At 55.1% G+C, this 26,861-nt stretch overlaps 1 protein-coding gene across 4 annotated transcripts; it reads left to right on the plus strand.

Annotated features, from left to right (window-relative positions):
• RORC (RAR related orphan receptor C) lies at positions 1-26,861 on the plus strand. 4 transcript variants are annotated; one of them, XM_005894973.3, is made up of 11 exons: positions 1-118; positions 2,806-2,835; positions 14,702-14,787; positions 15,072-15,213; positions 16,487-16,999; positions 17,333-17,454; positions 18,298-18,430; positions 18,594-18,701; positions 18,884-18,994; positions 20,471-20,580; positions 23,531-26,861. In XM_005894973.3, exons 1-11 carry the CDS (start codon positions 79-81, stop codon positions 23,690-23,692), a joined length of 1,557 nt encoding a protein of 518 aa, XP_005895035.1. In that variant the 5' UTR covers positions 1-78; the 3' UTR covers positions 23,693-26,861. The 4 variants fall into 4 exon arrangements, with proteins under 4 accessions (XP_005895035.1, XP_070223179.1, XP_070223180.1 ...); XM_070367078.1 differs by having other exon boundaries at positions 26-142; XM_070367079.1 differs by having other exon boundaries at positions 26-142; positions 18,594-18,665.

Genomic DNA, 26,861 nt, shown 5'->3' on the forward strand with positions numbered 1-26,861 from the left:
CTCTTCCCTCCCCTGGGCCCTGCTCCCTGCCCTCCTGGGCAGCCAGGGCAGCAAGGACGGCACCAAGAGAGTTGCCCCATGGACAGGGCCCCACAGAGACATCACCGAGCCTCGCAGGGTAAGAGGCCCTGCAGCCTTACAGGCAGGTGGAAGGGGCTCCCAGGAGGTGCAGAGGAGAGATGGAAGGGGCTGGTCGGGACGTGAGAGGGTTGGGGCAAGAGAAGAGAGGAGAGAAAGATGGGTTGGCAGGGGAGGGTAGGCTGGTGAGGCACGGCAGGTCTTGATAGAGACTGAAGGAGACATGGGAGGAAGGGCTGGGGACTAGACAGGAGAGAAAGAGGAAGGAGAAGCAGGAAGCACATGGAGGGGAAAGAAAGGGAGCCGTGAAGAAGGAAGAGACAGGTGGGCTGGGGGAGGAGAGGAGAGAAGAGAGTCAGGGAAACTGGAGGGAAGAAGGGCCAGCATGTGGGCAGGGTCTGGTTTCCAGTGAGAGCGCCCCCTGGGAGGAGGGGCAGACACTGCTCATCTGGCTGGGACCCCAGGCAGCAGTACGAGGCCGACCACTCCACCTTCTGTTCATTCAGCGACGGAGGAAGCTGTCCTGCCTCTAAAGATGACAAACGTCAGGGAAGCAAGCAATAGAACCCTGTCCGGTGCCCACGCCCACCCCCAGCACTTTGCTCCCCACTGGCTCAGGGTGTGGGGTGGAGGATGCGGTTTCATTTCTGCAGAAAATGTGGGACGCTCGGCCAGGGGTAGCAGGGGGGGACCGGGGGGTGTGGAGAGTCAGGCAGTCCTTGGCCGCACGAAGGGTCTAACTCAGAGACCGCTCAGCAGGATCCCATGGCCACATGCTAGGTCAGGTGTGAGCCCTGAGGCAAAAAGTGGTGGGGCCACCTGGTGGAGGAAGAACTCCACTGCCGGGGCAAGCAAGGGGAGCTCCCCCACCCCAGGCCTGCTGTGAGGTTCAAGGCTAGAGGCTAGAGAGAGGGTGCCACGTCAGGGAGGAAGCTGGGTGGGGCCAGGCAGGATTGGCGGCAGGCGGGAGGGGCCGGATGGAGCCACTCCCTCTCTGCGCAGTCCTCCCCCAACCCTACCCCACCCCAGCTGAGCCCAGACCTTCAAGTCCATCACTCCCACCCAGTCCAGTGGAGGAACTGGCTTACGGGGGCATCTCCTGGGCACAGGGACAGCGTGTGAGCCGGGAGGGTGAGCAGAAGGGAAAGATGCTGAGCATTAGACAAGTGATGTGCTTAGTCGCTCGGTGGTGTCCGACTCTTTGCGGCCCCATAAACTGTAGCCCACCAGGCTCCTCTTCCATGGGGATTCTCCACGCAAGAATACTAGAGGGGGTAGCTATACCCTCCTCCAGGCGATCTTCCCAACCCAGGGATCCAACCCAGGTCTCCGGCATTGCAGGTCTCCCGGATTCTTTCCCATCTGAGTCACCAGGGAAGCCCACTGGGCAAGTAGAAGGAAAAAGTAACAGGAGAGCACAGTCAGAGGTCAGGGGAAATACAGGGGGCTTAAGGCAGGCCTGCAGCGTTTACTGAAATGAAAACTGGCCTTGCGCTCTGTGAGGAGCTGCTGTGTGGATGTACAAAATGCAGTAAGGTCTGGCAGGGGAAGCTTCTTCACAGGGACTCCTTCGGTAGGTGTTTAATAAAAGTTAACCATATGAATGAATGACATGCTCTTCCCTGCTCCAACCAGGCTCTAGCTGAAGGCTTCCCCCTCAGCAGCTGCTCCTCTGGAGGTCTGTGCCTCCCTGCCTCCCTCCCACATCAACCCATCTGTGCTCCCTACAGCCTTCTCTTCACCTGGACCAGCCACACACAGCAGGAGGCATTGCTTCTTCTGCAGGCTGGGGGGCCAGTGGAGCCAGAGCCTGCAGGAGGCAGTGTGTGTGCTGGGGATGTCTGTGCTTGCAGCTCTCCCTTCTTCCTTCTAAGCTCTTTCTTCTTCCTTCTAACACCCTCACTAGCCTACCCTCAACCCCTACACCTCAAAATTCCCAGGTGCTGCGGGCACAAACAAGCAACCAAGAGTTTTAACTCTGGCCGCTTGGCTCCGTGGTAAAGAATTCTCCTGACGATGCAGGAGACGCAGGTTTGATCCCTGAGTCAGGAAGATTCCCCTGGAGGAAAAAATGACAACGCACTCCAATATTCTTGCCAGCAAAGTCCCATGGACAGAGGAGCCTGGCAGGCTACAGTAGTAGGGTTGCAGAGTTGAACACGACTGAGCATGCTTGTGCAGCCAGCAGAATATTTACTGTGTATCTCTAAGGGGCAGGCACTACAAAATAACAATATGAACAAGGCAGACACAGTCCCTGCCTCCATAGGGCTTACTGTCTAGCAGGAAAGCTCCCTCTTCTTAGATCATGAACAGTTATAGCGGTGAGATGATGTGATGAGTGCCAGGAAATCAACTGCTGGAGCTGAGTGTGTCAGTACAAGGGCGGGAGGGCTTCTCTGGGGAAAAGACCTGATTGGGAACTTGGGGGATGAAAAGTTGTCTAGATTGAGGAGGGGCCAGGGAAGGGCCTTCCAGGCAGAAAGAATAATGTGGGGAAGTCCCAGAGTGGCGAGGAGCCTGGCACATTTCAGGATTTGAAGAGGCTTTGCATGACTGTAGGGCAGAGTGAAGAGAGCAGTGCAGTGGAGGTGTTCCCACCTTCTCAGACGCCAGGTTCTTCCAGGAAGGACTGGGGTAGGGGTGAGGGCCTGAGCATTGGGGAGGATCTCTTGATCCTCCGTGGTCCTCAACTTTTGGCCCTGACCCCCTCTCTTCTCCTTACAGAGCTGCTGGCTGCAAAGAAGACCCACACCTGTGAGTAGAGGATTGGGGCAGGAACTGGTGCTGGGGTGTGGAGAGATGGCAAAGAATTCAGCAAGGGCGCCAGGAGGTCCATGTAAAAGCAAGGCACATGCCTTGCATGCTCGGAGCTGGAGCAACCGGGCAGAGGTGGCCAGGTCTGAAAGGAGGTGGAGCTGAAAAACCAGGGACATGGGGAGATGAGGAGGAGGAGTGATAAAACCTCAAGACTGGGGGGCAAAGGGAGGAGATAAGGGAGAAGCCTGAAAAGTGCGAGGGAATGTCGCAAAGAAGTAAGGAGAGCACAGTGAAAGGGAGCCACAGGAAGAAGGAGCTGCTGGACAGAGGCACAGGAGATGCTGGGTGGGGCAGTGGGGGGTGGGCAGTGGTGGAGATCACTAGGTCAGGCAGGGAGATGCTGAGGCAGGGTGGCCTCAGGGACTCAGGGTGCCTGCACCAGGCTTTGTGGCAGCAGAGTCAGGTTTGCTGTGCATCTCTGTGGTTAACACATCCCAAGGCATGAACAAGCCTGGGGCCAGCCTGTGCAGAGCAGGAGAACAGGAAAGCCTTCATCTTGGTAGGAAACACATGGAGAGAAACACTCTGGGTCCTGGGGACATTGAAAGACTGAGGCTGCAACATGTGAGGAAGGGATTAGAGCCCAGGAAGGACTTACCAATGGATACTAGCAAGGAATACCTTCTCTTGGGAACTCTCAACTCATCAGATCTATCCTCCTACTTCATAAGAGAGGCTACACCCCCAGAAAATGCACCCATTGCACCTTGGTCTCAAAGCTCATGTCCCATCAACGTGCCCTTCCAGGCCCAGGATGCCTTCTCAGAATCCTTGAACTGAGGAGGACCACTCCAGGGCATGAGTCCCTTCTCCATGGCCCTGCCTTGGACTGCCTACCAGTTCCTCCTGAGAGCTCACTGCAGTTCTTTCTGCTGCCATCATCGCCTAGAGCTCCCTGTTCCGAGAAGAGAGATCTCAGAAGGCCCAAGCATCACCTCCTCCCTGAGCTGGTCAGATAGGGGCTGGGAGGCCACCAGGAGGCTACATCCTTCTGAGTGGGGGGTTGCTTTGCTCAGCACAATCCTGATCAGTGCCTCGCCTGCCCCTAGCCACAGGGCCCCACGGAAATGCTGAGCAGGGCCCTGGGAGGAAAGCGGGTCAAGGAGTGACGCGGGTGAGCTGAGGGAGGTGGGGGCCAGGGACCATATGTGGGTGGGGGGGAGAAGGGGGACTTTCGGAGCATCTGGAACTGGAAGAGGCTAAACGCCATTCCTACCCTCAACCCCTTACCACAGAAACCTCGGCCAGGACCACACCCCCTCACCCCCTTCCAACCCCCTGGCCCTGTGCAACCATACCTCCACCCCACCCCCACCCGTGAGGGTCCTCAGGAGAACATGGGCTGACAGCCCCTCCCCCACCCACTGCCAGCTCCTGAGTGCCCAAGGAAGGCCAGCGGGGAAAGGCCTGTGCCAGGCGCCATTAGAGTCCCAGCAAGATCAGAGGCCTTTTAGGAGGTTTGGCCCAGATAATCCAGGAAAGATTAATGCCTCCTCCAGGCCCGGAGACTCTGAAAAGTGGGCTCTGGAAGTGGAGACAGTCGTAAAAGGGGCCTCCAAGACAACCCCAGGAAGGGAGATGCCCAAGAGGGACTCCCAGACTGAGAGGGGCACCTGATTACTAAGGGGTCCTGAAGAGGGAACCCCGAGACTGAGGTGCCCACAGAGCAGATATGAGGCTGAGAGGGCCTCTGAAGTTGATGGACCCCAGAGAAGGATTCCAAGACCAAGAAACTCTACAGAGACTCCCACAGCAGGAGACCCTCCTAAGCAGACCTGAACCAGAGAAAGCTTCCCATTTCTCAAGTGTAATCTGGGGTCAAACACCCTGATTTTGAGTCCTGACTCCACCACTTTGCTAGCTGTGTGACCTCAGACAAGTTACCTAACCTCTCTGTGTCTCACTGTCCTCATCTTTGAAGTAGGGATAATGGTACCTACAACATAAAGCTTTCTGTGAAGACTAGATCATCCACATAAAGCCTTAAGAACCATTTCTGGCACATGGTTAAGCATTATTATTAACATCATCTTCATTCCAAGTTCGGCAGTTTTGCTCCTGAGGAAATTTCTGACCGACTAACCCCTCCTACAGATAGTGGCATTTGTCTGATGGTTATTGCTGCTACTATAATCACTTATGCCCTAGCCCAGGGTATGTACCGTGTGCAGGGAGGGCATGAGCGTGGTGGATGGTGGGCAGCCTCCCAGACTGCATCTCACTGAGCACGGCTGTTGGCAGTCCACAGGGTCGCAGGTGGCCCCAGGCAGACATTCTGTGACTTACCTCTAGAAATAGCCCCGTCCCTGGAGTCACCTGGCAAAGAGGGTCAGGCTCTCGGGGATCCTCGGGGGGAGGGGGAGTAAGGACCTGGCCCCAGGCTCATGTGAGCTCCATTCCGGCTCCCCAGCCAGAACTACCCTGGCGGGTGGAAACAGCTTTTACGCGTGTGGCTGTCGCCTGTGGTTTTGGAATTTTCCAACGCCCCCTGCGATTGGCTGCCCCGCCCCTCACACTCTGCCCCAGGCCCAGATTGGCCACATGGGGCGCCTGTCATCCTACCCGCTGCACCCCAGGGGGGGTTGGGGGGTGGAGTTGGGGGGGTTGTCACTCGGCCACCTGTGTGGTGCAGATCTTAAACCCCCCGGCCCAGAAGCATTGGGGGAGAGCTAGGTGCAGAGCTGCGGACTGAGGCTCTGCCAAGAGGGCCTGGCTCCTACCCCTGCTGTCAGCTGCGCCCCATCCCTGGACCACCCCGGCTGAGAAGGACAGGGAGCCCAGGCGGCAAAGCCCAGGACTCAGTCATGAGAAGTAAGTGAATGGGCCTCCTGGGAGCGGGGAAGCCTGGGGCCCATCATCATTCCCGGGCCTTCTGAAAAGGAGGGAACAGTGTGGGCAAAAGCCGAGCACTCTTCCCTGGCAGGGTGTGTCCTGGTCAAGGCTAGGATCTGTTGGATGGAGTAGTCGTGGAGTCTCATTCCTCAAACGGTTCTCTTAGAGCAGTTGCAGTAAAGGGACTACTGAGGAACTCCTCTGTCATGGGCTCTGGCAAGGATCTCCCAGAGTAGGTGAGGTGCCCCGCGCCTTGTTTTACAAAAAGAGACTGAGACCCAGAGGGGCCCAGTGCTTCACCCCTAGATCACACAGCTGTAGTAGGTGGAGGCTGGTAATTAACAGGCAGCCCAAACTCGCTGTCCCGGCACCCACTGCAGTGTTTCCCTCCACGCCTCCAAACTACCTGTGGGCAGGGTGAGAAAGGAGGCCAGAGGAGCCGCTGTGCCCTGAAGCAGCAGGTTGGCGAGGGTAAAGATAGGGCAGCTGGCAGTGGGGGTCAGAACCCCAGCATCCAGGCCTCTGAGCCATCACACTCCCTGCCCACTGCAGGATCATGAGGACCAAGTGGAATCCAGCCAGGGTGGTGTGTGTGTGTGTGTGTGTGTGTGTGTATGAGAGACCCCTCATCCCAGGTTCAGACACCCATTTGATGAGTAGGATCAGGCAGTAGAGATGAGAGCAAAAAGCCTTCAACTTTACTGGCTTCCTGGCCCAAAGCCATGGGCCAACAGCTGGTGGGCAGATGTCTGGGGTCCCTGTGCCTTCCAGCAGAGCAGGGTGGGCAAATCGCCCTCATGTGGGGAGCCAGAGAACCTCCCAGAGCATAGGGTGAAGGACGAAAAGGGAAGCCCTGGACTCCTGTGGCCTGAGGCAGGAGGCACCCCCAGCCTCAACTGGGGGTCTTCCCACAACCCACAAAAGAGAGTCCATATTATACTGGAAAAACCCACGGGCTGAGTCTAAATACCAGCTTCTGAGCCACCTCTGTCCCTGACTAGCCTTGTCCTTAGGCAAGTCATTGCGCCCCCCCTCTCTTATTTTAAAAAAAGCTGAATTTAAAAACAAAACTAACTTCGGAGAAGCTCCCGTTCTGACCAAGCAGAGAGCGGTGGTCTCCAAGTGAAGCATCCCCCAGAGTAGTGGAGGGAACTTAGAGGAGACACGGAGAGGTGGCCAAGGAAAGGAAAGAGCTTCACCTCCACACTTGGGGTGGAGACTCCCGTGCAGGCGTCCAAGCGGGGGCGGCCAGGAGGGGTGAAGAGACCCAAACTTCAGTTTCCCTTCTGGCTTCTTCCCAGTAGCAGCAAAGGTTAGTCTTCCCAGAAATGGTCTCAAATCAGCCAATCCACCTTGGGAAGAAGCAATGGTCGGATGTGCTTCAGAGCCTGGCAGGAGGGCAGGAGAGCCCGGGACTGAACAGGGGAGACACTGAACAGAGCAGGTCTACGTGACAAACCCACCCCCACCAAGCTGGTAGGCTGGAGAGGGTCTCCTCCCATCTGGGGTTGGTGCCGCCGGTCCTTCTCACTTGGACGTCTCTGGGCACCTCATAGCCCCTCGTGAGTTCCAGCTACCTCCCTGTCCTCTGACCTTCTCTAGGGCGGGCAGAGCACTAGGGGCTTGGAACTGTGACCCACACAAAGACCAAGGTCCAGACACACCAGGAGCAGAAAACGGACCAGTGGCACTCCCCTGGTGGTCCAGTGGCTAGGACTCTGTGCTCCCAGTGCAGGGGGCCCAGGTTCGATCCCTGGTAAGGGAACTAGATCCCACGTGTTGAAAATAAAAGATTCTGCATGCTGCAACTAAGACCCAGTACAGCCAAGTAAATTTTAAAAAAAAAGAAAAAGATGAAGAAGAAAGGAACCAGACCAAGAAATAAAGAGAGATGCAGAGGCCAAACTCAAATGACAGAAGATCTATGAAACACATGGGGAGAGAGTGATGTCTAGATAGAGCTACAACTGGAGAAATACCAGGAGAGCCAAAACATTACAACGTGTAGCCTGAGACAGGACTGAAGTGTAGAAGATGGAAAGGCACACAGACCCAGGGGGTGACAGAGAGAAAAGGAGGTGGGCAGGAGAGGGGAGACACTGAATATAGATCAGGTGTAGGAAGGCAGAAGTGGGAGGGATGGAATTTACAGAAGCTCCGAAAGAATGATAGGGTCTCTGCCATCATGACCTGCTGCCGAGGAGAGAGGAAACATCCATTAGCCAGAAGAGCTCCCCAGCCAGCCAGAGGGAGGGTGGCCCCGTCAGCTCACTCCGGGGCATGGCTGGAGTGGAGCCAACAGACATAAGGCCCTGGCGTTAGGCCTGGATGGGGAGGTGGGAGGGCAAGGGCTATGAGGTTGCGTTCTCGTCTTTGTTGTGCCCTGATCTTCCTCAAGTCTGGTCATGATGAGGAGGACCCATCAACCAGAAAGAAGTCCAAGTCCCGGGGTGCTGCAGACCTCACCCAGAGAGCTCAGGGCCATTCAAAGGGCCCCCTCCTTCCTTGAATCGCTGTTGTACCTTTGGCTTCTTCTCTCTGCCCATTCCTAACAGGACTCCCAAACACCTCCAGCTCAGGGCTTTAGAAGGTGGGAGCACCCCAGCCTGTCCCATCACCAAGAAACATGGGTATTGGTGTGGCTGCCCCTCCCAGGGGCTCCTTCCCGCTCCCCTGCCCCTGTCCCCTGATTCAGACGGGGAACAGGGACTTTCCCATGCTGAGAGCTCTCCTAGAGAGGCAGCCCTGGGGTCTCCTCCAATGACTAGTCCTTTCTGAGATCTCATCTCCACTCCTCCAGCTGCCCCCTCCCTGGGACTCCAGGCTCAGAAAGGATGGAGATATCCATCTAGGAGGAGGGATGGCGGCAGGGCTGGGCCACAGGGCCAGAGCCTGGGTCTTTCTGGGGGCCCTGGCCTTCCCACAGCAGCAGAGGCCCTCTGGAAAGGAGACTCGAGCCTCGGGAAGGCCGCTGGTGGTGCGTCTGGGCTCCTGCTCCTTACTGCTTCCTCCTGGTGATTCATCCCCTCCCCCCATCCCCTGGTTGTTTTCACTCAATTCTTTTGTTTCCCCTCCTTTCTCCTGTCCCAGACTGTGGGGGTGGCGGGGGCACCAGGAGGGGGTTTCAGGTGGCTGGCTGGCTTTCATAGCTTTTCAAAACCCCAGACTCTCCCTCGCCCACCTGAGTTTTAGCTTCACTACTTTCTCAGCCCTGGGACCTGGGTGTATCAGCAGAAAATTTTCACTAAGGGCAGACAGGAGCGTTCGCCAGGTACAGCGGCTTCTGTTCTGACCCCCACCCTGCCCTCCCCTTCCTGCTCTTTGCGGCGGGAGCCCACCGCCGTGGTTTCCAACTTTGCAGAAGCTGCGGGAACTGAGAGCTGAGAAAGGAGGGAGGCTGGTGACCGGCTGGGGTACACAGGGATCCCCTGGCCGGAGGTGTGGTCTCTGTGGGGAGAGGGACTGAGTTGGAGCTGGGGGGTGAGGGCCCCTGAGCTAAGAAAAGAGATACAGTCCTTTCTCACTCACTCACTCACTGGTTTCTGCAAAGAGGCCTGCCAGCATGCCTGACCTGAAAGCCAGACCACAGGCCAGAGGAGCTGTGGTCCTGTGAAGGGTCCTAAATCAGGAGCTCGGCTGGGGTGGGCGAACCATGGTTAAAGGCAGGAGGGGGCTGACACCACAGGAGAAGGTATGGGACAGAGGGAATAATGACTGGATCTTTAGACTAGACATGAGGCCCAGCTTTAGTTCCATGGGTGTCCTCCCTGAATTCTGGTCCTAGCCCACCCCCCTCACTTTGCACTTCCGCTGCAGCCGGTAAACATGCCCCCACCCACAATCTGCCTAGTGCATTTGAGTGTCTCATCCTTCTAGAGTGAAAGGCTCAATGGTTGGGGACACTGGCTCTCAGGTTACAGAGACCTGGGCTTGCATACCAGATCTCCCACTTCTGGTGAGGACCAGCAAGCTTGTGCAACCTTGGTCAAGCCACTCACTCTCCCCTGCTCGTTTTCTCGTTCTTAAAATGGGGACGATACAAAGAGTACCTACTTCACGGGATTATCGTGGTCATTAAATGAAAAATGTATGTAAAGCCTGGCACAGAGTAAGAATTCAGCCAACGCTTATGTCTATCATCCTTGTGTGTGCTCAGCTGCTCAGTCATGTCTGACTCTTTGCGACCCCATGAACTGTTGCCTGCCAGGCTCCACTGTCCGTGGAATTTCCCAGGCAAGAATACTGGGGTGGGTAGCCTCCAGGCTTTTCTGTCCATGGGATCAAAAATACTGCAGTAGTTTGCCATTTCCTTCTCCAAGGGATCTTCCTGACCCAGGGATCGAGCCCATGTCTCCTGTGTCTCCTGCATTGGCAGGTGGATTCTTGACCACTCTGCCACCTGGGAAGATGCCACCTGTCATCATCATCCTTAATCAACGTCCTTTGGAGAAAAAGAGAGAGAAAGGAGAGAGGAAAAGCCTAGCCTTGGGCAGATAGAGCACCAGGGGAAGATGAGGACCTCAGGGTGCCTCTGTCTGCACCTTTCTCTGCCAGAGCTGGGGTGGTTCTGGGGTTTGAGGGGAAAGATCCCCCTGGGTTGCAGCCCCTCCTTTGCTCCTACCACTTCCTCTCTGTGGCATAGGGCACCTGGACAGGGCCCAGGGCTGGCTTTCTAAGGTGGCACAGGGCCAAGCTCAGGATGCATTCAAAGAGCGCTATCAATGAATCTTGCAGCTGTGAGAAGGGTGAGATTAGAGGAGGCTGGAGGGAGGGGGACAGCCTACTTTGTCTCTACCGTATTTCCCCACATAGGAGGTGCTCAGAGGAGGCTCCCTGGGGATCCTTCAATCTCCAAAGCAGTCCAGAAGAGATTCATTTTCTTTTCCTAGTACTGTGTTGGAATGAAGTTTTAGAAGTCACACCGGTTGGCAGATAAAAGAATGAGCTGGGGAGGAGACCACCAGCCCCACCCTTATGCCCCAGCAAGAGGCAGAAGCAGGAAGAGGGACTACATTCTTGCTACTCAGAAATGTAGGGTGAGGACCAGCAAGCTTGGGCACCAACCAAGAGCTTGTTCAAATGCAGAACCTGGGGCCCTCCGACTTCCTGAGTAGGGACCTGCATCTTAACTAGCTCCCTAGGGGATCTTGTTGGCGACTCAGAGGTCTAGGGTCATGCAATCACTAGGTGGTTTCAGGAGGTATCATGTGTATGTGGGCACGTCGTCTCCCTCCTTGGAATTGAGGGGCCCTGGGAGAGAACCTGGGGTCGCAAAGAGTCGGACACGACTGAGTGACTGAACTGAACTGAACTGAACTGGGAGAGAACCACAGTGAGCTACACAGATCTTCCTGAAGCAGCAGGCGAGGGCAGATAGAGTGAGGGCTGTTGTGGGAGCCATGCTGCAGGGGTTGACCTCGAGGCTCCTGACCTCTGCTTAGTTCTAGTTCCTGGCACTGTTAGGCCCTTAGGTGGTAAGTTCCTGGCAGGCCAGGCTCCTGGGAAACAGCTTGAGTAATCCTGTGATTACTCAGCTCCCCTCCCCAACCTGGGTTCCCACCAGCTACTGCTTCAGGGACAGGGCTCATGGGGGGAGGCTGCAAAGGTGAGGTATTCAAGGTGTTTTTCAGCTCCAGCTCACCCCACCGCCACCTCTGCCGGTCCTCTTCCCGTCCTCTCCCCGCCCCTCCTCCACAAGTCACACGTGTGCACCGGTACTTTCTCTTTGAGGTTTTGGGTAGATGGCATGGCCGGGGTACAGGTGGCAGGGCCAGGAGGGAGGAGCAGGATAAGAGGGCCTGACCGTGCTGACAGGGCCAGGCCTTGGGCATGGGGGCAGGACACGAGTGTGGGTTTTTTCTGTGTTTCCGGGGCTCTCTCTCCATCTCTGCATCTGTCTCTGTCGTCTCCTGGTCCCAAATCTCTTGGTCTCTCTAGCTGAGAGGCTGGAGGGTCCAGCTCAAAACCCCTGACCCTGTGTGCCTGTCTCACTCTGTACCTCTGTCTCGGACTGTGGCTGGGGAGTGTGGGACTATGGTTGCTGGCCCAGTGGCTGGGGTCCAAACTCTGGTCTCCCCCAAACACGGGTATTTGTGAAGGTGGTCTGTGGCTGGCCACATCGTCCTATGAAAAGGGCAAGGTCTCAGTGACACTGTTGTGAGGTTCCTGGGGCTGGGACCAGCAGTGGGTCAGGCGGTAGGGCCGAGAGACGTGTCTGGGTCAGCCGTGTGGTCAGCGCATACACGCACACGGATGTGGCTCTTGGAGAAGGGAAGAGGCAGGGAGGCCTGTGGTTGAGTGCTGGGCTGGAGCCCAAGTTCCTACTGTGGCTTGGCCTAGTCTCCCTCCCGCTTACTTTTTGGGTGACCCACGATGGTTTCTGCCCTCTCTGGGCTTAGGGCCACTGAGGAGTGAGATCCCACAATGCTGGAGGGGAACTTGTGGGGGAGAGGCAAGAGCTGACTCCACAGGAGACAAGTACTTCTCTTGGGCCTCAAACGCCTTCAGGGTTCTCTTCCCACTGCTGTGCTCGATGGCAGCCAGCACACAGTGTTTCCAGCTGCAAAGCACTTTCCTCGGGTGAGTCCGTGTACCCACTATGCTAACACCTGTCACCCCCTGCACCGGCCACGAAGGCTGTGCTGACCCTGATTTTACTGACAAGGGCACTGAGACCTAGAGAATCCAGTGGCTAAGATGTGCAGGTGTCCCTGCATTCTCTGCCCCTTTTCTAGGTATCCAGTCCTCCCTTGTTCTCTCTTCCCTCCATTCATTCCCATCTGCTCTTAATTTACTGGAAAGAATCTGAAAGTTCTCTTGCCATCTGTCCTAGATGATCAGGACCGCCTATTGGGTGGGTGCTGGGCAGGCTAGTGGGACTGCCTGAGAACTCGAGTCAGGAGAGACTCGAGATCTAATGGACAGATTTCAGACACCCTGTCCCCCATGAGAGGCAGCTGCTTACTCTGACTCAGGTCTAGGCTAACCTGAGGGGATGATGGTTTAAGGGTGACAAAAACAATATTTGGGGGAGCAGTGGGCAAGCCATGGTCACCCTCCCCACCTCGCATCAGCAGGCCCTACACCACAACCAGAGTCCAGGCCTAGGCCAGAAGAGAGTTCATAGCACTGGATTTGCCCTGCAGGCAGCGGCTGCTTCCTCTGACCCTTGGAATCAGAGATGAGGGGGAGCTGCGGTCCTAGACCACTTTTACATCCTGCTCCATCCCAGGCAGGAGAAGGAAATGGCAACCCACTCCAGTGTTCTTGCCTGGAGAATCCCAGGGACAGGGGAGCCTGGTGGGCTGCCATCTATGGGGTCGCACAGAGTCGGACACGACTGAAGCGACTTAGCAGCAGCAGCAGCCATCCCAGGCATTTTCCCTCAGAGGGGAGGCAGCAGGTCAGCAACGGCAGAGGAGAGAAGCGCATGCCCTTAGGAGTGATGAAAACACCTGAAAGGGAACCCATCCCTGCCCAGTCCCTCCAAAGACTGGCTGGTGGAGAGGCCGGCGGCTCATCCCTGAAACTTAGCAGGGAGCTGTGGGCATTGACAAGGATGGGGCAAAGTAGAAATGGACCTGGGGCCAGTAACCATCCACAGCGAAGGCACCAGGGAGGTAGATTACAATGAGCTTAGTGGGAGAGGGGGAGGGTCCTGGCAGCCAGTCAACAAACACTAACACACAAATATGCACAGTGTACACACTGGCTCAAGCAGCTATGCCTGTTGCCTCGTGAATCACATATACCTTTCGTGTACACACACACACACACACACACACACGCACACACGAGCATCCCTTCAAGCAGGCAACATGCCCACTGATGTGTGTGCCCCTGAAATCACAGACATGGATCAGCAGAATGGAAAGCTATGGGGAACTGGGAGATAGACCCAGCTCCTGAGTAAGCTAGCTTTGTGAACCTGGGCCAACCATCTGATCTCATCTGGCCTATTCCTTCCTTGGTAAAGGGGAAAAAAAGAGGTCTGAATGATCCGATGGTCTCTAGTCCCAGCCAGTGTTAACATTCATGATTTGGGCTCACACAGCTGGAGGCAGAGGCCCGCGTACACACACGTAAGCATCCATACACAGCCACCCTCTGCTCTGGGTCAGGAACCTGGGAGCTCTGTTTGATCCGCTCCCTGGCTCTCAGACATCCAGAAGAGCTGGCTTGCTGCCCCCACTTTCCTGGGCTCCATCTGGCTTCTCTCTACCCTCTCTGGGCCCCACCCTGTGACCCTGCCCTCTTGGCCCCCCAGTCTCCGCACAGCCCCTCCCTGAGCCTTCACAGCCCAGCTGAGGATGGCAGGCAGCTCTACCTGGCCCCCAGGTGCCTCCCGCCTGGTGCACCACATCTTCCCACCAGGCCCCACAGTCTGCCCTGGGGGGCCAAGCCCCAGTGTGGGGAGGGCAGCTCAGAGGAAGCCCCCTGGGCGGGAAGCAGGTGTTGTGAAGTAGTGAGGACTCCTAGGTCCCCAGGCGAGAGGGAGGCAACTAGAGCTTTTCATCTTGAAGGGCTGAGCAGGTGGCCTCTCTGCAGCTGCTTTCTCTGCCCCCATAGAACTGGTACAACCCCAGCCACTCCGCAAAACTAAAACAGCCTCCACAGATCCTTTGCTGAGTGGCATTTGGCATTCACTCCTTCGTCCATCTTATTGTTGTTGTTCAGTTGTTGTAGCCCGCCAGGCTCCTCTGTCCATGGGATTCTCCAGGTAAGAATACCGGAGTGGGTTGCCATTTTCATCTCCAGGGGATCTTCCCGACCCAGGGATTGAACCCACGTCTCCTGCTTGGCAGGTGGGTTCTTTACCACTGAGCCACCAGGGAAGCCCGGTCTCCCATCTTACAAGAGGACTGGGGTAGGGCAGCAGAGGATACACCACGTCCCTGGATCTGCCTCCCAGGTGCTCGGGTAGGCTGCACCGAAGGCTCCCAGGCTCACCTCTGCTCTTTCCTTCTTCCAGCACAAATTGAAGTGATTCCGTGTAAAATCTGTGGGGACAAGTCATCTGGGATCCACTACGGGGTTATCACCTGTGAGGGGTGCAAGGTGAGTGCTCGCTCATACACAGTCTCTTCAGAGGATAGGAGAGGGGGCTCGGCAGCCTCCGTACTGCCTGCAGGGCTGGTCTCCTGAGACGGCTAGGGAGCTGCCCGGTGGCGCCTTGCCTGGAGAGCCCTGTGCCAGAGGGCCTTGTCTTCAACTTGGGAAGCGACTGCAGGACAGATTATAATGGAGGAGAGAAAACTGAGGGGTCCTACGATCTGGAGGTCCTCAGACTGATCTCGGCCCTGCCAGGGCCAGCAGCCATGGTCTTCACCTGCCTTCCCCAGGGCTTCTTCCGCCGGAGCCAGCAGTGCAACGTGGCCTACTCCTGCACCCGCCAGCAGAACTGCCCCATCGACCGCACGAGCCGCAACCGATGCCAGCACTGCCGCCTGCAGAAGTGCCTGGCCCTGGGCATGTCCCGAGATGGTGAGGCCGAGTGGGCAGCCCCCCAGGGCTTCAGTCGCCAGAGCGGCGGCCTGACCAGACGGGTTCAGCGGCACCAGACCGGGGTTCAGCAGCCTTCCGGGTCTCCGCCCTCCAAACTTCCCTCTGGCAGGCTCTGGTCTCTTCCACTGTCCAGCGTGGCGGTGGGCAGGCTGCCCTCATCAAAGGTCTTCACAGTCCCCAGCTTCAGGCTCTGCAACAACAACCCTTGTTTCCTCAAACTCCTAGGCCCTTTTCCCCTTCCTTGGGAGGGACTCTCCTCACCCGACTCGCCTCCAGCCCAGATCCCATCCCCATCCACAGTCCACATCTTTCCCCAGCTGCCCCCTTGCTCCAATTCCACCTGGCTCCCCATACCCCTATCTCCAGCTTGGGACAAAGGGCTGTGACTATGACTGGGACCACAATCACCCTGAGAACAGCCCGGAAGGCTGAGGTTCACAAGGGCGGCTGTTCCTGGTGCCTTTCTCCCTTTCTCAGCCACTGCCCCCTTGGCAGCCCCCAAACTGCTCCCCCCTCCAACACCACAGAAGGAGCCCAGGGTGGGGCTGGGGGAGGCATGAGGTGATGGGGAGCCAGAAGGAGCCTGTCAGCACTTTTCAGCGCCCAAAATAACAAAGTGAAAGGAAACACGCAGGGTTGCAAAGGGGCAGGCGGGGTGAGGGGCTGTGCCCCCACACCTGGGAGGGGCGGTGGGGCGAGTGAAAAGGCAGGAAAGAGAGAGCAGAAGAGGATGTTCAGAAACAAGCCGCGGAGCCTGGGTTGGGCTGTGGTGAGTATCTAGGTCACCAGGGAGCCTGTAGGCCTGACCACAGGGAGACCTGTGTTCTCGGCTCTCCTCTTCCTCCGACCCTCCTAGATTGGGCGAGGTGACCCCGATACAGCTTGAGGCTCCCTCCCCAGCCATCCCCAGTCCCATAGCAGGAGGCCGGGCTCCTCAGCCCAGACTCATTGCTCAAATTCTGCCACTTAGTCGAAGCTGGTTTCAAGCAGGGAGAGTTTGCTCAGAAGACTGATACGTCTGCTGATACATCTGGGCTGGACAGAGCCCAGAAGCAGACAGGAGTCTGCAGGAGTGGGTCTTGAACAGAAATGCCTGGAAGGCAAGCTCCCGGGCCAGACTGGAGAAGCTCTGCTCGGAGTGAGCTCTTCAAGGAGCAGCAAGTTAATCCTGTAATGGTCACAATGCCTATTGACTCTGCCCTGTGCCATGTCCTCCCGCCTCCAAAACTCCTGATCCCCCGACCTCTTTCAGCTGTCAAGTTTGGCCGCATGTCCAAGAAGCAAAGGGACAGCCTGCATGCAGAGGTGCAGAAACAGCTGCAGCAGCGGCAACAGCAGCAACGGGAACAAGCGGCCAAGACCCCTCCCATGGGAGCCCAAGGAGCAGACACCCTCGCCTGCACCTTGGGGCTCCCGGATGGGCAGCTACCCCTGGGCTCCTCGCCTGACCTGCCAGAGGCCTCAGCCTGTCCCCCTAGTCTCCTGAGGGCTCCAGGCTGTGGGCCCTCCTACTCCAACAGCCTGGCCAAGACCGAGCTCAACGGGGCCTCGTACCACCTGGAATACAGCCCTGAGCGGGGCAAGGCTGAGGGCAGGGAGAACTTCTATGGCACAGGCAGCCAGCTGGCCCCAGACAGGGGTGGACTTCACTCTGAGGACCCCAGGCGTCCTGGGCTTGGGGAGCCAGGACGGGGCCTGGACAGCTACTTCACCCCCAGTTTCCGCAGCACCCCAGAGGTGCCTTATGCTTCCCTGACGGAGATTGGTAAGCAGCTGGGGAGGCGGAGAGTGTAGAAAGATGAGGGAGGAGCTTTCAAGAAAGGGGCCCTGTGGGACTTCCCTGGTGGTTAAAAGTCCACGTTTCCACTGCAGGGACATGGGTTCTATCCCTGGTCAGGGAACTAAGATCCCACATACTGTGCAGTGCAGGGAAAAAAAATGGAGTGGGGGGCCCTAGTCAGCATCACATGTAAACCAAGCATACACAAGGGTCTAGGGGGAGGCAGAGCAGGTCTAGGCCAGGCAGAGGAGCGCCCTTGGTATGCGAAAGGTAGGATCTGGCTGAGATGGAACCTCTGCCTTCCTCCCTTGGCCCCAGAGCACCTGGTGCAGAACGTTTGCAAGTCCTACCGGGACACATGTCAGCTGCGGCTGGAGGACCTGCTCCGTCAGCGCTCCAACATCTTCTCACGAGAGGAGGTGGCTGGCTACCAGAGGAAGGTGAGGCCAGGACACCGCGCTGGGGAGGAAAGACTCCTGCCACTACCCAGGGAGTCCAGAGACAGCAACCTGAACACATGAGTGGGCTGGGCCGAGGCAGGGTATCCCAGAGAGACACAGTGTGCACCTGCTTTTAAGTACGCACCCTAGCAGATGGGTGAGAACTTCTCCTTAGCTCCTGCCTATGGTTGTTTTACCTGGTCTTCATCGGTAAAGAATTTGCCTGCAATGGGGGAGACCTGGGTTCGATCCCTGGGTCAGAAAAATCCCCTGGAGAAGGCAATGGCAACCTACTCCAGTATTTTTGATCCCATGGACAGAAGAGGCTGGAGGGCTGTAGTCCATGGGGTCGCAAAGAGTTGAACACCAATGAGTAACACACACACACATATACACACACACACCCTATGTCCTTCACCACCCAGACCTAGAAGTACAGACCTCAGCATACTCTCCTTCCTCCTCCTCTATCAACAGTAGTCAGACTTCTCATTAGCATCTGTTTCAACACTCTTTCTCTGCCAGGCACTGTGCTGAACACTTTACATAAATTACCCTTGACCCTTACAACAACCACCCTATGAGGCTGCCACTCCTGCTTTTAATGGACTGAGAAAGTGAGCACAGAGGAGTTCGTAGATGTACTCCACGCCACAAGGTAGTGGAGCCAAAGGCAAATTTAGATCCACTGGGCCCCAAAGTGCATTGTGCTAAGAACAGGCTAAAAACACAAGTGCTGAGAACGTGGGGGGTACTTGCCGTTTTGTCTGGGCTCCCAGGGCATCAGTGGGGTCCCGGGGTCCTAAAAGACAGCTCCAGTGGGACCTCCCTCCTCCTCTGCAGTCGATGTGGGAGATGTGGGGACGCTGTGCCCACCGACTCACCGAGGCCATTCAGTATGTGGTGGAGTTCGCTAAGAGGCTCCCGGGCTTTATGGAGCTCTGCCAGAACGACCAGATCGTGCTACTCAAAGCAGGTGCCCAGGGAGAGCGGGTGGGCTGCGGGGTAGGGGGCACCAGTGTGGAATGGGCGGGGCTGTGTGGAGGGAGGTGCCTTAGGGACCCAGGACACTGAAGGGAGACAGAGACAGATTCCTGGCTCTGTGTGACAACGCGCCTGCATTTCTCCCCACTCCCCAGGAGCCATGGAAGTGGTGCTGGTCAGGATGTGCCGGGCCTACAACGCTGACAATGACACAGTCTTTTTTGAAGGCAAATACGGTGGCGTGGAGCTGTTCCGAGCCTTGGGTGAGGGGCAGGGGGAGATGAGCAAGAGGAGTCCGAGGCCAACCCCATCTGAGGCTTCCAGACCCAGGGCGCCCTCTTTTCAGGACAGATTGCCCACTCTGCTCCAGACACCAAGGGGGTGGGTGTCCTTGGGCACCATGGCCTCAGCCACTTTGCTCACTATTTTGTTTCCACCCTCCCAGGCTGCAGTGAACTCATCAGCTCCATCTTTGACTTCTCCCGCTCCCTGAGTGCCTTGCGCTTTTCAGAGGACGAGATCGCCCTCTACACAGCCCTCGTCCTCATCAATGCCAGTGAGTGTCACTGGGCTTGGGCAAAGGACAGTCAGGCGGTGGGGGCACAAAAGGTACTGAAGAGTCTGGACCTTGTGTGCTGTGCTCAAACGGCCTTCGCAGGTGGCACTGGTGGAAAAGAACCCGCCCACCAGTGCAGGCGACATAAGACATGTGTGTTTCCATCCCTGGGTCGGGAAGATCCCCTGGAGGAGGAAATTGCAACCTACAGGCAGGCGGTGGGGGCACGACGGATACTGAAGGGTGTGGACCTTGGCTGTGGTTAAATCTGGGAAGGTATTTATAAAGCAGAATAAGCCCACCAAATGTTGCTGTAAAATAAGATGAGTCAAAATAAAGATCCAGAGGAGCCTGAGAAAAGGAAGAGAGACGTGCAGGTGGGGCTGGAGAAGTGGGGAGACATGAGGAAGAGAGGAAGTGAGCCACTTCCCTGAGAGCAATGAGGCTGCATGTGAGTCCCTGCCAGGGATTCCACTGTGGCTCCACACTGGAATCACCGGTGGAGCTTTAAAAAATGAATGCTGTGATTCTGACGTCATGGATCTCAGGTGCAGTCGGAACACCAGAATTTTTCACAGCCTCTCGTAGGTTATTGTAACGTGCCACCAAGCTTGAGAATCGCTGCTCTGTGTGAACTCATTTTAAGGCAACAAGCCATCGGGAATTCCCTGGCGGCCCAGTGGTTAGGACTCCACGCTTTCACTGCTGAGGGTGCGGGTTCAGCCCCTGGTGGGCAAACTAAGATCCCACAAGTCCTAGGACAGAGCCAAAAATAAAAACAAAAGGCTACCTGCCATCAGGGCAGGACTCTGGATGTCCACTCCACAGAATGGAGTGGGCTGGGTGAGCCAGCTGAATGCCAAGGATTCTGAGAACCTGGGGAAGTGGGTTGTGCTACTAACCTGAGTTTGGAGACCAAGTTATCAGTCCACTGGCTCTACCAATGAGTAGAGACTGAAACATGCCCCTTGACCTGGAAATAAAGACTGAAAAGAGGACTTCTGGTTATTTTATGGAGTCAGGACAAAAGTGGTTTGTCTCTTGAAGTTAGCCACAGACTGCTGCAGAAGCCCCAGTGCTGACCTAGGTGGCTGCACAAGGCCCATCTCCTCTCTGGGACCATCTTTACCAAGTCAGGGTGAAGGGGGAGATCTTTTCTTCCACACAGCAGAGTTTTAGTGGAGAGCACTGAATTAGCTATGTGAAATATCAGGTACCAGGGAGAAGGCAGCCTGGAATGGGGAGATCAGAATGTCTCATCTCTTTCATCTCTCGCAGTTTTCCTTATAGAGAGCTACCCAAGACCCCCACAGCTTACCAACTCCAAAACAATACACACCCACACCCCCTACACTGTCTCTCACTCAGCTCAGAAGATCTCTGTTCAGCACAGATGTCCAGAATGACACACCCTTTGGGGGAAGTTAATGTCCATGTTCTTTCTTGTTTTTGCTGTGGTCCCATCCCCTCCTTCAGACCGGCCAGGGCTCCAAGAGAAAAGAAAAGTAGAACAGCTGCAGTGCAATCTGGAGCTGGCCTTTCATCATCATCTCTGCAAGACTCATCGCCAAGGCATCCTGGCAAAGGTAGGAGCAGTCCCTGGGACAGAGGAGGTCAGGCCCGGCGCCAGATCTGTGACCTCAGGGTTTGCAAGGACCAGGGTCTGAGGGTCCAGAGGAGGAGTGCCTGAGAGCTAAGTTGGACGAGAGAGCTTGTAACAGCACAGGACACGGGGACTGAGCAGCCACTTCTGTGTGGGTACAGATGAAAAGTTAGGGAGCCTGAAATTGGGAGGGACCTCCAGGGAACAATTCAGTTTAATAGAGCCACCGCTTACCAGCACCTGCTTGTACTGTGAGTGGAAAGATACAGAGATGCCGTCCTTACCCCCACCAGGAGTTTTTAACCTGCTGTGAAGAAGAGATTTGTATACCAATGACTAACGCAGAATAGGATGTGATACGGGATAAAATAATAATGTGATTAACAACGTGCTTTCCCAGATATACTCATCTTTGTGACAACTCAGTCAGTAAGAGAGATGTTAAAATCTCCCTGTAGTGATAACAAGACCTGAATGACTTGTTCAAGTTTACACAATCGTGGGTGATAAATGCAAGTCCCGGGGCTCTTTCTACTGCATCTCTGTGCCCCTGACATATTACTACAATAAGAAATATTGGGGAAATGTGACAGCATGGAATAGGGATTAAAAATAACTTGAGGGCAAAAGGAGAGGATCGTAAATGCTTCCTAGTGAAGGTGGCATTTAAACTAGGCCATGAAATATTTATTTTAACAGGCATTGAGGGGTGGGGTAGGCATTCCAGGCTTAGGGAACAATATGAGCAAAAATAAGGAGGCAAGACAATGTGTATATGGAGAATAGTTGGTGGAACATTTTGACTACATGCTAAGATTGGAAGCTGGGATAGATTGATGGGGGCAGGAAAGTAGCAGAAGACAACCTTAAAAATTAGGTCAGGGAGCAAATCAGAGAGGACTTTCAATGCCATATTAAAGAATTAAGACTTTATTTCCAGGCAATGGAGAGCACCAAAGGCTAGAGGAATGATATCATCAGAGCTATTTTTTAGGCAATTTAATTTGGAACCAATGTAAGGGGACCATTTATGGAATGGTTCAAGCAATGGACCCTTGCTGTGTGCCAGGCACTGTGCTGGGTGCTGAGAATACAGAAATGACTTAAATGACAGTCTCTGCCCTACATGAACCTCAAGTCTGGTAGAATAGTTCAGGAGGAGCACCAGCTGGGAGGGCAGTTGGAAAGCAAATCTGGTGGAATCCACCTTCGGAATGCATTGCCTCCCCACCGTCACCCTCTTGCTGTCAGCGCTCACTTGAACCATTAGAGAGGCCTCCGGCTGGACCCTGTCTGTCCCACTGCAGCCACACGGCACTCCTCAGTGCTCCTGTAGCTGCCACCGTGCTGACAATCAAAGCCAGAGTCTCTGTCGTGGCCAACTGGCCTCATGGCATGACCCCCGACTTCTTTGCTTACCTCTTCTCCTTCCACTGCCCTCTCAGTCACCCATTCCAGCAGCACTGGCCTCCTTGCTATGCCTTGAACACATCAAGTTGCTTCTCAGGGCTTTTGCACCTGCTGCCCCAGGTGCCTGGATGCTTCTTCCCCTCGTTTTCCAAACAACCTGCTCCATCCCTTTATTCTGGACAGCTTTTCCCAGACCACCCCATCCAAAAAGCTTTCTGAAGTTTTCTAATATTTATTTTCTGGCTCCCTCACTAGAATATACAGTTAATAAAGGTAGAGATTTTATTTTATTCACTGATGCATCACCACAGCCCATCACAGTGCCTAGCCAAAAGGTTCTCAACACACATAATGAGAATGAATGAAAGAATGAATGAAATGAATGAAAGAATGTTGCAATAGCCCAAACAAATGCAAGATAAAGCAGGAGGAATGAGAAGAGGATGAATTTAAGAGGTATCAAGGGATCCCATGCTGCCTGCTCTTCCCTGACTGTCCCTTTCCTAGATACCTAACCTGGGGAGAAAGGGATGGTGGCTGGTGAGAGGTGCTTTTAAGCCTCACTTGGTGATACAGGAAATTGCAGAAGAGAAATGGTTTTCTCAGTCTTCCTCCGGTGAGGTCTCTCTGCCTCTGTCTCCTCACAGGTCTCTGGGCCTTTTTCATTCCCCTCCACTGGCTGAGTGCTGGCAATGTTGATTTACTATTTGCAGTGTTGGGTATCTGTTTGGAAAATGCTTAGTCCAAAGAAACAGTTATTGAGCATTTGCCATGTGCAAGCAGTAAGATAGGTACAGAGGATACAGAGACAGTAGGGAGGAGAGGGAGGGAGAGAGACTCGAGGAGCTTAAATCTAGGCTGGAGAGATGGACAAATTGGATCATTTTCCTAAAATGGGATTTAAGTGCTACACAGAGGGAAGCCCAAAGGAAGGGACCCTTAATCCAGGGAAATAGTCCTAGAGGAGGTAACACTGAAGGTGCTAGAATTAGCCAAGCACAGAAGAATTGAAAAGGCATTCCAGGTAAGGGGAACAGCATCAACGAAGGCAAACAGGCGCCTAACAGTGTGTAAGAGAGTCACAGACTTTCACTATTATAAAAGCATGGGGACTTCCCTGATGGTCCAGCGATTAAGATGTCATGCTTCCAGTGCAGAGGGCATGGGTTCAATCCCTGGTCAGGGAATTAAGATCCCACATGCCACATGGCGTGGCAAAAAGATTTTTTTAAAAAGCATAAGAGAGTGAGAGAGTCCTGAACAGGGCTCATTTAAGGAGTAGCAGGAACACCATTTGGGGGTTCAGCCAGAAAACATGTTCCTGTCCCATTGCGGTTCTCGCGTGCTTCCAGTTCTTTGAATACAGACCTACCCCTACCAATGGGATCTGGCTGACCCCCAAGTGCTGAGTGTGCAGGGAGGGAGTACAGAGGGTTATCCCAGCCCAGGAAGGATGGGAGGACTTCTCTGACCTGGGGACAGAGCTGCAGTACTCACCCTTCTTCCCATGAACCCACCTCCAGCTGCCACCCAAGGGGAAGCTGCGGAGCCTGTGTAGCCAGCACGTGGAAAAGCTGCAAACCTTCCAGCATCTCCACCCTATCGTGGTCCAAGCTGCTTTCCCTCCACTCTACAAGGAACTCTTCAGCACTGAAATTGAGTCACCCGAGGGCCTGTCCAAGTGATCTGGAGGAGGGACTCCGTTCTCTTCCCTAGAGCCTGCTGGCTCACCTTTCCCTTGGTCTTTTCCTTTCCTGTGGCCCCTGGAGGGTGGTCTCTGACTATATGGGGGGATGGGTGAACAAACGCTGAGACTGGGTTTCAGCCCACCGGTCTGCCTGGCAGCAGGCCAAGAGCCAGAGGGTCGGGATTGAGGGACTCCGTCCCCAGCCTCAGCTTTGTCCGGACTCCTTTCCCATGCCCTGTCACCCCCAGCTTCTGGGAGGCCTGGGGTGGGATACAAGGACCTCTCGGAGGACCTAGGTATCCTCAGGACAATAAGGGGTTCCAGGACACCCTGGATGAATGGAACTCAACTCTGGACTCGGAAGCTAAGAATAGGACTTTGAAATACCTCATTGCACTTCCCTGGGGGCTTTGGCTGGGGTGGTGCCACAGGCTTGGAGACTGGCGGCCGGAGCCCAGAAGGACCTGCATATAACACGAATCTGCGTCACCAGGTTTTCTGCCTGACCCCTCCTCCCAGCTCAGCAAGGAAATGGTTAGGCACTCGGGGGTCTTGAAAAAAAAAAAAAAAAAAAAACTGGATATGTGAAGGGTAAGGATCGGATGGGAGTAAGGGAGGGGCTGGGGATGATAATTTTATGGGCTTTGGATATAGGGATAGGGTATGATGAAGACCAAGAACATCACAGATAGACAGTTAGAACTCAGACTTCTTTTGTGCACTTTAAAAATAGACTTTAGGGATTACCCAAATCTGTCAGAGACACACATCCACAGACAGGTGAAACATACTCACACACTCAACCTGCAGTCATGTGGCTCTGTAGACACATTTAATCTGACACAATCTGTCTCCCTTGAGGTCACAGCTCAGAGGAGCTTAGCGGCCCCAGGGAAGAGTCCCAATCCTGAGGGACCCCAGAACATTTCACCTGGTGCTCTAGTTCCCCAGTCTTAGGCCAGGGGCGGCCCAAACTCTATGCCAGCCCCAGCTGTCTTCGGTTGCAAGAAATCCTAAAAGAAGAGGTAGCTGGACACTGATCAGTCACAGGGCCAAGAACAGACCCTTGGAGTACTAGTTGTCTGGTCCCCACCCTGCAGCCCTGCTCTTGTTATGAGAAAGGAAGCAGATGCAATTCCAGCACTCTCTCCGTGGATACTGCTGGGTCCATCAAGGTGGAGAAGACCGTGATCTTGCCCGAGAACTTCTCTTGGTTTTATAAACAGCTGTGTTCCTGCTTGGAGGGAAACAGCAGGTGGTCAGGAGGTTTGGTTTTTTTCTTTTTTTTCTCTCAGGGGAGTGTAAACATAAACTCCAACCTGTGCCATTCTTTATAAAATGATTTCAAAGGCAAGAGGTGTGTGTGCCAGGTGGGAGGAGCCTTAATGAAGGTTATCCTAGTGCTGCTCTGAAATCTCATTCTGCATGAGGACCCAGGTTCCTAGCCCAGGCAGCCATCAACATTGTAAGGATGCTAGCCCCCCTCCCTGAGCCGTCCCCCATAGAGGTGAGGGAGCTGACTATCAGGAACGCCCCCCCTCCCCCACTGAAGCAATCTCAGACTAAGCACCACAGCAGGCATTCTGGACTGAGAACTTTCCCCACAAATGATACCCACAGGGGACATTTAGAATGAGAGGTGGCACAGAATCGCCCAGCATTTGGGAGACTGAAAGACAACCCTATGGAGAATGCCTGGCCGGTCCCAGAGCTCCTGGGGGAGTCAGGATGTCCGAGAGACTGTGGAGCTGCCAACCCTCCCACCCCTGGGGCTCCAAGCCTCCCCCTGCGCTCCCTCCCCTCCACTGCCAGCCTGTAGTGGCGAGTGCTGCAGCCCTCCCTGGTTGCTTTATTTATTTATTTTGCACCAACAGGGTTGCTGCAGACTCATTCTCGCCCGGTTTAAAAGAGAGAGAGGAAAAAAAAAAAAAAGGAGAAATGCTTTTTGGCTCTTCTCTCTACCTCGGTCTTGGCAGCAGGCGGCCGCAGCAGCAGTAGCAGCAGTGGCCCGGCAGGCGGGCAGGCAGGGAGTGAGGCACTTAGGGAGGTGCGGGCCGAGGGGCAGCTTGAACGGGACAGGCCCCCAGCCCTGGACAGATGCGGTGCCCAACTTGATGCCACCCTCCGGCTTCTCCGGTAAGTGACCCCACCTCCTGTCCTGGAGCTGCAGCTGCCCTTCTCCATAACATGCTCAGAGACAAGGCCAGACCCACGAGGGCTAGAGCGTTTGTGCCCACTCTGCTCCCAGCCCACCATTGATCTTGGCCTCTTAGGACTTTGATGGGAAAAGTAAGATGTCCCAGGTGCCCCTGGGCAAAAGGGCTCCAAGGAGCTCTCCCTCCATTTCCCAGGTGCTCTACTTCTGGGAAGGATTATTTTGCAATCATTGTGGATATTCCAGAGACCTTTCCTCCAGGAGCACCCCCCCACCCCCCATGTAGTTCCCCATGCTTCACTCAGGTCTGCTTTAAAGAGGCTGTTCCAGTATCAAATGTGTCCCTGGACTGGCACACAGAGGCAAGAAGAAGAAAGACCCCTCCTTCTTGAGGGTGATGCCCCTGGACCCCAGCCCACATGAGGAGAGAAAGAAGGGTTCTGACACCTATCTGTTCCTGCAAAGTGGCCGGAAGCCAGTCCGATACCCATGGAGCTTAGCAAAGGAAGTTTGCGATTACATTAGCCACCTTTAAAGAGAAGGGGGCCGGACCTGCCAGCCCCTGGTCTGGCAGGCTCTGGAGACTAAGAGGATGCTCACAAGAGTGGGAAGGGGGAAAGCTGGGTTACACGCTTCACTGCACTTTTGCTGAATGCAGGAAAGAAGGAAGAGCAGGAACTGCAGCAGTAGTGATAAAGAGCTAGCTGTCAGGTGGACTTCCCAGGACAGGCACTGGGGGAGGGGGGCAGGGATGAGGGAACCTGGGACATTGCTCCCTGGAGAATTCTTAGCAGGCCATCCATACCTGTTAGTTTGGGATAGGGAACAGAGGAGCCTGCTCAGTAGCCTCAGCTGGGCCATTCTTTCTCATGCCCAAGCCTCAGAACAGTGTCCCACGTCCCGTGCTCTTTCAGCCTCTTTCTGCAGTTCCTGAACTACTATGGTCCTCTGAAATAGCTGTAGGGTAGCCACCTGAATGATCCTTGTGGGAAGGGGTATAGTGTGGGAAATA

This window comes from Bos mutus, chromosome 3 (assembly GCF_027580195.1).
Source record: "Bos mutus isolate GX-2022 chromosome 3, NWIPB_WYAK_1.1, whole genome shotgun sequence".
In the NCBI taxonomy this organism is placed as follows: Eukaryota; Metazoa; Chordata; class Mammalia; order Artiodactyla; family Bovidae; genus Bos; species Bos mutus.